The following is a 13,312-nucleotide window of genomic DNA, read 5'->3' as shown; positions in this document are numbered from 1 at the left end:
ATTTCTATAAGTTCTATCTTATTACAGGTTCTGGGTAATCTTTATTTATGCTCTAGTAAGCATTTTTGTCTGCAGATCTATACATTTATAACTTTTCGTTATTATCGAAGATTATGCAAATTTATACTTAAACAATTTAAACTTATTAAGAAATGTAAACTTATATTATGAAATTAAAAAAAAAATCTACACAGTTTTATTCTATGCATGTAGACTTATTTTATAAACACGAATTTCATCTATTATTATAAATTCATTACACATACATTTATAACGATAAAAATATCTTGCAGAAAGATATTGGTTCTAATTAGGTTTGTCGCAGAAAGTCAGAAAAAATTCTGCCACAGGGAAAGCATGATAAGTTCCAACAGTGTTAGCAAAATTTTTCCAATGTGGAAAAAGCTGCCTAGGAGACACTTGGAAAATTGCCTGCTTTTATTATTATTATAATATAAAACTGCATGTTTAATTTATTGAATAGTTCTAATTTTATTAAATATTGCATCTTTGTAATTTTTGAGAACACTCAAATTTATTTTTTCAGGAATGTATTTAAAAAAAAAAAAGGTTTTAGAAAACTTTTAAGCAACTTAAATACTATAAATTATGGTCAGATTAAAGAAATTATATTTACAAAATACTGTCGACAAAAGCATGCAATAATGTTGAACAGTTATATTCAGTGTCTTGGAAGATATGGGTTTCTTCCGGATGAATTGCCAACCCTGACTTAAACCATTTCTCTTTTTAACCAGTAGACTATCACTTTTTTTAATTTTATCCTCGTAATTTTGTGTATTAGTTATTTTGTTTGTTGTATTTTTATTAGCATTTTTTTTATTAGCTTATTCAGTGGAAAAAGTAGATATAAACATTAGTTTCTTTTATTTATTAACAGGCATTTATTTTTTTTTTGCAAATTTTTAACCTAATACTCAAATTTGCAATGGGATTGAAATTTATAACATTTATATAAATTTATTTAATATTGTTTTGTAAATTAACTTAATTTGAAAGTAAAAAATTTCATTGGTCACTTTTGATTTCTTCAGCTTTTTGTTGATGTACTCAGTGTGTTTTCTTTTTCCAAAAACTAAATAAAATTGGTCAAATGTTTTAACCTTTTTCTCAGAAGAAAATGTTGACAATGAACTATTTTTTTTATACTTAAAAAAAAAAAAGTGGTTTTAATTTTTAATGAAAAGTGGCATGTTGTCTTTTAACCATAAGTGTTTCCATTTTGCTTCATATGTACAATAAAAAAAGATGAAAATTTTCTTAGAAATGAGTACATAACCTCAAAAGAAAACGATCAGCAAATTTAGTTATAAAAGTGAACTTTTTGTGTTCACTGGCTACAACTTATGAGTTTTGGAGTGATAAAAAAGTTTCTCACAATTTTCATAATTTTTTTTTTGTTGAAAAATCAGTATATCCAATCCTAAGCTGTCCTTAAAGTAAGGAACAATTATCAACTATCAAATTCTTTTCGATGGAAGAAAAAGCATAAGCAAGAACATCTTATCAGGTGTGATATAGACATTCCCAGCCTAATTTTAAAATTAAATTTATCAATCTATCACATTGATTTGCTTTAATCTTTGTTTCTTGTAGCATAACAAAAACTTTTTATTAAAGATCTTTGATCCTTCTATTGTAGTGTTATTTAGTTAGCCTTTTTTTTAATTATTTATTTGCTGATTTAATAAATGGCAAAATATCTGTTAATCCATTATAAAAATATCTGTCCCCCTTTTTTATACACATTCACAATAAGCCTTAATTACTTCCTTCACTAAATCTTAACTTTATTATATAATAGGGGATAGGGGGGTACATTTCAACATGGGACACCTTTCAACAACTAGAATTTCTGCCTTCTAATATTGCTTAATGATTGGCCAATATGACAGACAATAGGCTTTAATTATGCATAACTGTTGACATTTAGTTTTAAGCACTTTATTTTTACCACTGTTGTGTTACTCTGTGGAACATGTTTTAACATTCCAAAAGTAAAAAGTCAGTTATGATTTTAAAACTGTTTATCTACCAGTAATCTTTTAATAAGGGAAGTGATATTTATTCATCTACTAGTTTATTTAATTCTGCTTCTAACTGTATTATTTATTAGTAAAAAGTCTTTTTCTAAAGTGGTTGATAATACTTTAACCAAAATGTCTGTACCAGGGGCAGATTTCAACAGAGCTTAGGGGGCAAATTTCAACAGTGTTGAAAGGTGCCCTGGGCTTATTATTTTTTTGTTAAGTAATCTTACAGAAGTCATTACTCTGCAAAAAGCCCATTAATTACGGTTGTTACATTTAAGATACTCAACTTTTTCTGTAAGGCATTATTCTAAACTTTTTGAAAAAAAATTAAATGTGTTCAAGGAAACATGTTTGTAAAAAAATTTTCAGTTATATGAAATTTTTTTAAAACTTTAAAATCAAGATTCAGTTAGTTGCATTGTTGTTGAAAATAGAATTTATTAACAAGGAATTCATCAAAAGATTCAATAAAATAATTATTTTAAAATTTTATAAAAATATTCAAGAAAATTTGATTTAGAATAAAAGTAATTTAATTCTAAGAAAATTGAAAAGTTTAAGATGTAACATTATATTTAATAAAATACTGAATCCTGTTATTTTACCTTCTTATGGTTACCTTCTTATGCAAACATTTAATAAAAAAACCTGCACTAAACCAGAAGTTAGTGAAGAAAACATTGAAAAAGCAATGGAAGCTGTCAGTTAAATCTTTAAGAGCAGCTGCAGACTTATTTGGAATGGACTTTTCAGCTTTATTTTATAGTTTAAAAAAAAAAAGAAAGTCAAATAATTGTTTGGTTGGAGAAACCAAAAATGTACAACTAACACAAAATGCTACTGTTCTAAATACACAATCCAGTAAGTTTTTGACGTCCAGCAAGAAATCCTGCTTTGTGAATACATAATTGCATGTTCAATTCTTAATTATGGTCTAACTTACGGATAAGTTCTACAACTTGCCTATAATTATGCAAAGATATAATTATGCAAACTCCGAAATTCCAAGTAGCTGGGACAAAAATAAAACGTCTGGAATTGACTGGGTTAAAGGTTCTATGAAGCACTCACAGCTTACTTTAAGAAAACCGTAAAACACCAGTTTCGCAAGAGCTACAGCTTTTAATAAGGAAAATGTTGAAGAATTTTTCAACAATTATGAGAGAGCTCTTACTTCGGGTCATTTTACAGTTGATCAAATATATAACTTGGATGAAACTGGAGTTTTAACAGTTGTTCCAGCTCTGCCAAGCTAGGAGCTCGTCGGGTGGGGCAGGTATTTGCTGGAGAGCGAGCAAGCATGATTACCATGTGCATGCAATGCTTTAGAAAACACTGTTCCTCCTGTATTTGTTTTTCCGAGGGCAAGGTTCCATGACTATGTTATTTGGGGCACCACCAGGGACCAAGTTTAGTCAACAGTCCTAAAAGTGGATACATGACTGGACTTTTTTTTCTCAAAGTTCTGAAGCATATTAAAAGCAAACATGATGTTCAACAGAAAATAAAATACTTTTGGTGATGGATAATCATGAAAGCCACAGTACACTGGATGCTGTGCTGTTTGCTAAGGATAATGGTATTGTGCTAGTTCCCCTTCCTCCGCATTCTTCTTGTCAGCAGCCTATGGATGTTGGAGTCATAGGACCATTCAAATTAAATTGAGAGTAGCAAAAAATGATTGGATGTTATTGAATCCAGGTAAGACCATTAGCATACATAACTTGGCTGCAATAGCAAATACTGCATATATTTTAACATACGAAACATCACTGCAGGTTTCCAAAAAACTGGAATCTGACCCTTTTCACATTCCATTTTTACTGATGAAGACTTTGAACCTTTTTCTGTTACAGTTTCATAAGCTTCTATTAATTTTAGTGAAATTCTTTGTGTGGATCAAATTGTTGAAGAAAGGTGTAAAATAGTCTCCCAAGTACTAGTAAAAGAACTAGAAGAAGGAATTTTTGTACACAAACAAGGTCAACTGAAAGAAAACCTAATTAGCCTAGGTTAATAACACCTGTAGATGTGAGACCTTACCCTAAATCTATTACCATGGCTAAAAAAAGAGGTAGAAAAAAGGGAAAGTTCAAAATATTGACTGAAACACTTGAGAAAAACCGCATTCAAGAAGAAACTATTCGAAGATTGGAAAAGAAGGGGAAATCAATCTCAAATGAAATTAAGCTCAAGTTAAAACCATCAAAAAAATTATTATTTGTTGAATCTTCTGATGTGCAGATGACATTTCTTTACACTCTGAATCAGAATGTGAAGATTTTTTGATGCCTTCCACTACAGATATTGAAGAACCGATGGATTTTGAGATAACTGATGATACAATAATAGAAGTTAATGACTTTGTCCTAGTTGAGTTTTGTGGAAAGAAAAAAAAAGTTCTATTTGTAGGAAAAATTGAAGAGATAGAAGACAGCTGTAAAGTAAATTTTATGAAGATTCTTGGAAATTTTATATTCCAGAAAAAGAGGATATTAGTAGCATAGAAAGAAATGACATCAAAATGAAACTGCCTCAACCAAGTTTAAGCGGCGGAACAGTTCGAGCTATATTTTTCATGACATTCTCCATAAACTTCGATTTTATTAAAGACAAAATAATGTAGAAAGAACCTAAATTAATCCAATAAGTTCCTTCATTACTTTTATTATTATATGAATAAAGGTAATATTCCAAAATGTATGATCTTGTTACGTTCTCTTCGATTGTTGAAATGTGCCCCACCACCCGTTGAAAACTGCCCCCCAGGAGGGGTAGATTTCAACAAAATACATGGTTCGCTAAATATGTAAAATTAAGTATTTTGTCTTTGGCTTAGACCTTTGGAAAAAATTGAGAGGTTACCTGAAATATCAATTTAGTAAATAAAAATTAGAACTTAGATTTTGACAGCAATAAAACTTCCCAAATAATTCTTCAGTAAAAACTGTTGAAACGTGCACCCCTTTCCCCTACTATAGAAATGAACTATTATTATGATATTGAAGCATTTATTCGTCTCAAACTGTTTTGATTCAATATAACCTTGCAATATATTCCCAACTCCTATTTACATTTTTTTTTTACATTGTTCATTCAAATGTATTAGAATGGGGCAAATGATCTATCACATTCTTGTAATTTATAACTTGTTTTATATAATTTAATAAATAAATAAAAGTAATTTGTGTGATTTTTATACTTGGCGAAGAACCTAAATCATTGATAGTTTCCTTTTAATATTTTGAGTATGTGACTCTATTGATTCAAGGATTTTGAATATCTCTGATGAAAGTATCTAAAAATAAACACCAACTTAAACTTTTAAAAATTATAATCCTCCACTTTTTGTTTTACTTTGAAACTGCGTCTCTGTGTTTTCCAAAAAATATTAATTAAATAACTTTAAATCAGGTTCAAGAAAGATAAGTTATTTCTGAGGAACTATTAAACAAATTTGTTAATAAATAAATGATTTTTTTTCTTCTTCTTAAACTTGTTTCAAAGTTAAAAAGATAAGCATTAGATATATGTTTAAATGTTTATTAACATTTAATTGATAGTTTGCAAATTCCATTGCTATTGTAAAATTCTTTTCCCATATCATAGAACAAATATTTTTTGGAGCCATGATTTTTTTTCTTTTCTTAAATCTTTGTTACACCGTGCTCTTTTTGTCTTTTATATTTAAAGGTTACTTTGCTAAGTTGTTATTTGATCTCTTTTTTAGTGTCTGCTGTACAGATCCTTCTTATTGTGATAACCATATTATTCGCCGTAGGACTTATTACATGTGTCCTTAGTCATTACAAGATGGGAGCAAGATCTTGGAGTGACCAGCGAAACAGACAACTACAGACAACTAGGCAGCCTCAGCAGCAGTACACAACACCTGTTAATACTTCAGTATGTTGCTTATTTTAATATTGTTTGCATGCACAGTATCTCTGAATGACCTTTGGTCTATTCAACAAATTTTCATGTGTCTGGAAAACTCAATAATTAAAGAATACACCTTGAACACAATTAACTAAATCTGGGGTTTTCAATCTGTGGGGCACCTCCACTGCTCTTAAGTATCTAGATTGCTGATCCAATGCTTGAAGCCAGTGTCGGCAGAAAATGAGAGGTAGCATTGAGTACCCAGAATTTTAGCATTACTGTTGTACTGAGTAACTGATCATCCATCATTTCTTAGTGATAACTATAAAAGACAAGTAGGAATTTTTTTTACTTGCATTTATTAAAAAGAATTATTATTTTATTTTTATTTCATTTATTTTAATATAATCATTTAAAAGCCTGATTAATGAAATGCTTAATATTTATTGCTTTTTTAATTGAAACAGTCTGTTTTAAAAATAACATTTTTAAAGTGCATTCGCGACCATAGATATTAAACTTTTTATTTGTCAGTAAATAAGTGATGAAAAGCACCAAAATCTATTATCTGCAGTAAGTTAAGGTTCTCTGTGTAACATTGTCCTCTTTTTTTTTAAGAATGTTGATATACAGGGAACCAACTGAATTGGTTGAAAGAGTTTTCATGTTTTGTTTTTTTAGGAACTGAGGGGTTATAACTCTTTCAAAATTATCTGGTCCAATCAGGCATGGTGCTAAAAAAAAAAAAAACTCTGAATAACTTTTATTCTTATGATCGAATTTCCATGTATTAAATGTCAGTGCTATTGGATTTAGGGGGACACTTCAAGTATATTAATTAGTGCTGCCTAATACATACCTGCCAAGTCTCTTGTTTTTTAACGACGACTCCTGTATTTTACGACTATCTCTTGTTTGTCTCTATATTCTCAAATTTCTCTGAGTACTGGCGTATTTTACAAGGGACGTCAGTTGGCGTATTATTGAGTACTACAGTACTGGCGTATTTTACGACTATCTCTTGTTTGTCTCTATATTCTCAAATTTCTCTGTATTTGTTGAAGAAATCAAAAAGACAAAGAAAATGAAAAATAAAAAATTGGAGATAAAATGTTCACTGATGGCTAAAATACAGGTGGTGTTAATTCCAGTACTGAAGTATGTTGAGTGTTAATTATTTAAGTCTCACTGTGATGGCTCTGGGGATAGAGCGTTCGCCTTCCATTGAGGTAAACCCAGGTTCGATTCCCAGTGATAACTAGTCCATGCGCAATCCGCATCCGGCTTGCATCGACTATAGTACTGGCGTGAAATATCCTCAGTGGTAGACAGATCACGGGTTAGAGTCCCCTTGTTGTCAGGCTAACTGTGATAGATTTTCGTGGTTTTCCTCTCCATGTAACTCCTGCGGGTTAGTTCCATCAAAAAGTCCTCCACAGAGGAAAGTTTCTCCCAATTCTTGATCCAGGAGTTCCCTTGTCTTCTGGATTGGGTTCAAAATAACAAGATGAACACCAGTGGTCATGAACCCAAAATTGGGTTGGTTAGTAAAATCTCCGTTATATTATAATTATAACTTACGAGACTATTTATATTTAGTGATAGTCCCAAAAGAAGGCCAAACAATATTGCCACAGCAAGTGGAGCAATTTAAGATACTGTAAAATACTGAACAAGCTCCCTGATTTGATTACGCCTTTGTCCATGATTTCATACAAAATATTGACCTGCATTAAAACCAAATAAGCCCCATCCAGAATTAGATAATATAGGTGCATGTCCTGCACGTGTACACATGTGAAGTTCTTAAATTTTGTAGATGCTTTTTTAAAATTCCTGGAGTGTCCTTACGATTTAAAAAAAACAACTATCTAGATTCAAAATCGAGTGATTTTAAAATCAAACACTGTGATTCATTTTTATACGGTTAAATAATCACACATTGTGATTCGTATTTACTTGATTTAAAATTTTAATATTGCGATTACAAATTTTTAATATCAAACATTGGTTGACGCGATTTAAATGTTAGACATCTCGATTCGTATTCACTCGATTTAAATCTATTTAAACATCAAATGTGATTTGTATTCACAGGTCTTTAAAATTCAATATCTCATTTCATCTTCACGTGTCTTTAAAATTCCTATCACAATTGGTATTCCACCATCTTGAAATCAAAATTTGCGATTTATATTTATGCCATTTCAAAATCAAACATTGCTATTCATATTCACACGATATTTATTTCACAATTTTAAAATCTAACTTTGCAATTCATATTCACGCAATTTCAGGCACATCATTTGAAGACTTTTCGGATTCTGATTTAAAATGGTTGTTATTTAATGTATATTAAAATAATTTGAAATAATAATTTGATAATAATAATAATTTAATAATTTGAAAAGAAAATAAAGGTGAAAGGTAAACTTTTAAAATATAATTTACTTATTTAAATTATTTAGTTTTACTTTTAATTTGCTTTGTACTTAATACAATCGAATAACGCGTCCGCTTTTTTAAACATGCTAATTTTTAAAAAAAGTCCATTTTTCCTTCACCATTTATCATGGTGATTTTTGTCAAACTTTAAGTGGAAGCTTAATCTGTATTTTGCCGTAACTATAAACTGTGATTGGCAAAAGAAGCAATACCCAGTGTTTCTCTGTTGCTAAACAACCAAGTTGTGACAATACAAAGATTGAATTAAAAGTGTAAGGCTTTTTTATTCAATGTTTTGTGTTAATTTGGAAAACCTTTTAATAATTTTATTAATAAATAATGAAACACTATTATTTATTAATAGTCTTTTATAGGAAAATGTATTAATTTCTAGGTAGCACATATTTTAGGCTGATTTCTGACTAAAGAGCAAAGATTGTTTTTCTTTTTAATCTTTGTTGAAAATATAATTTGAATCAATTAATAAATTATTTAATTATGTATGATTTTTCAAGATTTTAAAACTAGTGCATGAACTTTTATGACATTGTGTTTTTTTTATGTTTTATGAAATTTATATGAAAATTTCATACTAAAAAAGATTTTGTAAAACAAATATATATTATAATCTACAAACTTGTATGGCTAATCATTTTTACTGCTATGATATCAAGTCTTCTAGGCAGGGGGAAAAAACCCCAGAAAAAATAGAGAGAATACGTAATTATGATGCACATCACAAGGTTTTATATAATTTGCGATGTTTCTTTTTTCTATAACTGAAGAAATTTGTGATTGCTACGTGGCATTTTAAAAACATTGAAATCTGTATATATACATTTAAGAATATTGTATCATGCCTGCCAAGTCTCCTGAATTTTAATGAAATCTCCTGTATATTATGATTGTCTCCTGTTTACCCGTATATTCTCAAATATCTCCATATTTTTTGAAGAAATTTATTTAAAAGAATTTTGGTGATAAATATCCGCTGATGGCAAAAATACCCCCCTTGCCCTCAGGCTAACCGTGGGTTTTCGTAGTTTTCCTCTCCATGTAACGCAAATGCGGGTTAGTTCTATCAAAAAGTCCTCCACAAGGACAAATTTCTCTCAATACTTGATCCAGGAGTTCAATTGACCTCTGGAGATGATTAAAAATTACGAGGCTACGGAGTTGAACATAAGTAGTCGTAATCCCAAAAAATTGGGTTGGCTGTTCAACGACGGTTATAAAATTAAATAGTTCAAGTAATTATAAATGATGGTTTTAAAAATCTTTTTTAGATTAAGATTTATATACATATTTTCTACCTCGTTAAATGTAAGAGCTTACATTATTTCCAATTTTGAACTTCTCTTTTTGACTTGCACGATGTAAAACTTTGCTAGCATTACTACATACATATATCTGATACAATTTTCTCCTTTTTAAACAGAGTTAGTAAGGTTCTTGAAGTCCTTAAGAAACTGAAATGGTGGCAGCAAAACTAAGAAGATAAAATGTATTTTATTATATTTTTATTTAATACAATATTCAGTTACAATAACTAAATATTTTGGTACAAAATCATTAATTTCAAAATCTTCAAGTTTACGATAATTATATAATTACAATATTTCGGCTACAGTTTTCTTACTTCTTTAAAAATAGCACGAATACTAAAATACAGATTTTTACTTCCACTTGCATAAGATTCTGTCAAAATAGTGAGAAAAACCCAAATTTTACCCAGTATTTGGTTAAAACTTTATTTCCTTCAGAAAAATATGATTGTAATAATAGGCGATTTTGTTCTTTTTCGTTGCATTTTAAAGCGTCTGGTTTGTCCGATGTAGTCAAGGTTTCTCTGGCAAGGTATTCATTTTTTTTTTCATTTTCTGTTTCACTCTTGGCTACTACGCTGTTCGTAGTTTTGGTTTTCAAATCACTTTATCCTTATTCACGTCTGGCAAATCTTGAGAATGGATGCCTATTTCTGAGCGCACAAATTACTTGCTACAAAAATATGAAGATGGCATATCTGCTATCTCTCAAGCTCTTGTATCAAATCTCAGACCAACAAAGTATTTCATCAGGCTTTTTTTTTTTGTAGAAATAGCTTTGAATTGGAGGTCTAACACATGCTTTGAAGATTGAATGTGTTTAGTTTATCTTAATTCCTTTTTAGAAACCCTTTCTTTTTTTTTAAAAAAAAAATTAAATGTTTGAATCACCTAAAATTTAGGTATAACACTGTTTTTAACAAGGCTTGCGTGGATGATTTCCTCGAGAGTAAAGTCTTAATTCACACCAAAAAGCTGAGAATAAGAGCTAGTTTGTGAATTTTTCCTTTTTTGTTGTTAATGGGATTGATAAAAAATTTAAATTAATAGCATGTTGTTAGCATATTGTTGGTATTAACCATTCTTTGCAGCAATATGACCAATGAGAGAATATTCAGCCACATATCAAAAATTTATCTTTAATTCTGTTCTTACTTGTCAAAATAAAAAATTTAAAAAAATTTGATAAAAAATTTAAAAATTGATAAAAAATTTAAATTAATAGCATGTTGTTAGCATATTGGTGGTTTTAACCATTCTTTGCAGCAATATGACCAATGAGAGAATATTCAGCCACATATCAAAAATTTATCTTTAATTCTGTTCTTACTTGTCAAAATAAACTTTGAAAAATTATTTTGCTTATTGCGCTATATCATGATCAACAAAAGTCTCGGGCATTTTGAATTTCTGAAGTTGGCAGGTCTGAAATGGTAATAAAAGTCTACATGTTTCAAGCAGGGTTCCCGCGGCCTTGAAAAAACCTTGAAAAGTACTTGAATTTCATTTTGATTTTCAAGGGCCCCTAGAAGTACTTGAAAATGATATTAAATCCTTGAAAAATTCAAAATGACCTTGAAAAGTATCAAAAACTCAGGAAAACAGCCCTATTTCCAGCATTTTTGTGTTTAACTTTTGGACGCACGCAAGTGTGAGAGAATGACTTTCCCGCCTTTCAGATGATGACACGTACTGTTTGATTTTATGAATGTTTGGCTGATTTTAGGAATTTTAAATATTGGGAACTGCGCCAGATTCTGACAAAATCTCGATTCTTATTCAGACAATTTTAATAACGATCTTCGTATTAAACCGATTTAAAAGCCATGTGTTGCGATTCGTTTTCGTGTGATTAAAAAATTGTACTTGCAATTCCCATTGAAGCAATTAAAAATCTAATATCGCGATTTGTACTTAAGCGTTTTAGAACCCCAATATCGCGACTAGTTTTTCCGCAAGTTTAAAATCCAATGTCGCGATTCGTATTCACGCATTTTGCAATATCAAACATCGATGTTGCAATATCAAACATCGATGTTGCAATATCAAACTTCGATGTTGCAATATCAAACATCGATGTTGTAATATCAAACATCGATTTTCGTATTTATACTCGATATGAAAACTACTCGTTACGATTCGTGTTCATGTGACCATGTCAAGTACGTATGATCGATGCTACTGAAAAAAAAATTATTCAAGTATGAGTGGTTAATTAAAACAGTCAAAGTGACCAAAATTGTTAGTAAGAATCTATCAGAAGATATTGAGGTGAAAGTTGGCAACTGATTCAATTTAAAATGGTTGACCCGTAATAAATTTAAAATGATAATTAAGCCGCAACATCCAATAATTGATTAATTTTCTTAAATAGAAAAGTGGTCAAAATTTCAAAATTATATTTAAGAACAATTTAAATTTCACTGTCTAAATGCTTCTGCCACTTTAAATATTAAATAAAAGTCTCCCGGCAGAGTTGTTTTTAAATATCTAATTGATATCACAGTATTATATAGAACATTCCCCCCTACCCCGTCTTCTGCCCGAATCTTTGCTTATTCAGAGGTTGTATACCTAGCTTAAAATAGGCCTTATGCAAAATTCAAATCTGACGTTTTTATGCATCATGAATTTTATTCTTGACTTGATGCCAATCACCCTTGCTTTTTTTATACTTAGATCACTTTCCGAAATCAAGAGAGCAATGGAAGTCTTATTTTTCAGTACTGCTATTATCGTCTAATATTTATCGTCAACTAACTATTATCATCAAAACATTTTATTTTAAAATGTAAAATTTTAGTCCTTGAGAATTTTATAATAAGTCTTTAAAAGTCCTTGAAAAGTACTTAAATTTTATTTCTAAAGTAGAGCATGAACCCTGTTCAAGCCCTCAAAAGCAAGCACCCATTCTCAAAACTGATTGACTCGCGACGTGAAGTTTTGAAAGCTCAAAAAAACTTTACTTTAAAACCTGTAGACTTTTATTACTATCTTCATATTTTTTAGAAGCCAATTAAGATCTTATCTTTTTGCTTAAGTTTCTTGGGATTTTTCATTTAGTAACAATTTCAGTGTAACAAATTAAAATACTTCATACAATATTAAAATAAGTTTTATGTAAAATAATGACTTGGCTCCTAGATTAAGAAAAGTAGTTACAACTTTCTAAGAAATCCCTGCAGTACAATTGTTTTTGATTGCCAGTCTTTAAATGTAAAGGACTTCAAAAAAATCCATTTACAATATAAATTTTAAAAGTCAAATGAATCAATGGAATCTTTCCTAGCCACATGAATGAAAGTTAAATTGTGACAGACATTTATTTTGAGCAAGTTGATGTTTTCATCATACTCAAAATTGTTTGAAAATGTATTTTTTATTTATACATTCCAAAATTTATTTTAAATTTATTTTAATGTATATTTTAGGCATACTTTAATTGTTTATTTTTTTTACACAATTTTTTTTTATTTGTTAAAATTATTCAAGCTGTATGATTTAATGCACCCATAGTATGTTAAATGGGGCTTCGTGATTTTTTGATTTAAATAGATTTTTTTATTTAAATCGGATTTTTTAAAATTTTATTCAAATGCACTGTAA

At 29.6% G+C, this 13,312-nt stretch overlaps 1 protein-coding gene across 3 annotated transcripts in view; it reads left to right on the top strand.

The window, feature by feature from the left end:
• The window catches only part of LOC107448397 (protein TMEPAI), a 42,628-nt gene that overhangs the window by 20,561 nt on the left and 8,755 nt on the right, over nucleotides 1-13,312 (top strand). For all 3 annotated transcript variants that reach the window (XM_016063570.3, XM_016063569.4, XM_071187653.1), the window contains exon 2: nucleotides 5,785-5,960. In XM_016063570.3, coding sequence (XP_015919056.1) covers nucleotides 5,785-5,960 — 176 coding nt within the window. The remainder of the gene's footprint in view (nucleotides 1-5,784; nucleotides 5,961-13,312) is intronic.

Source organism: Parasteatoda tepidariorum, chromosome X1, assembly GCF_043381705.1.
Source record: "Parasteatoda tepidariorum isolate YZ-2023 chromosome X1, CAS_Ptep_4.0, whole genome shotgun sequence".
Lineage (NCBI taxonomy): Eukaryota > Metazoa > Arthropoda > Arachnida > Araneae > Theridiidae > Parasteatoda > Parasteatoda tepidariorum.
The sequence above is the reverse complement of the archived record's forward strand: the minus strand, read 5'-3'. Positions and strand labels throughout refer to the sequence as shown.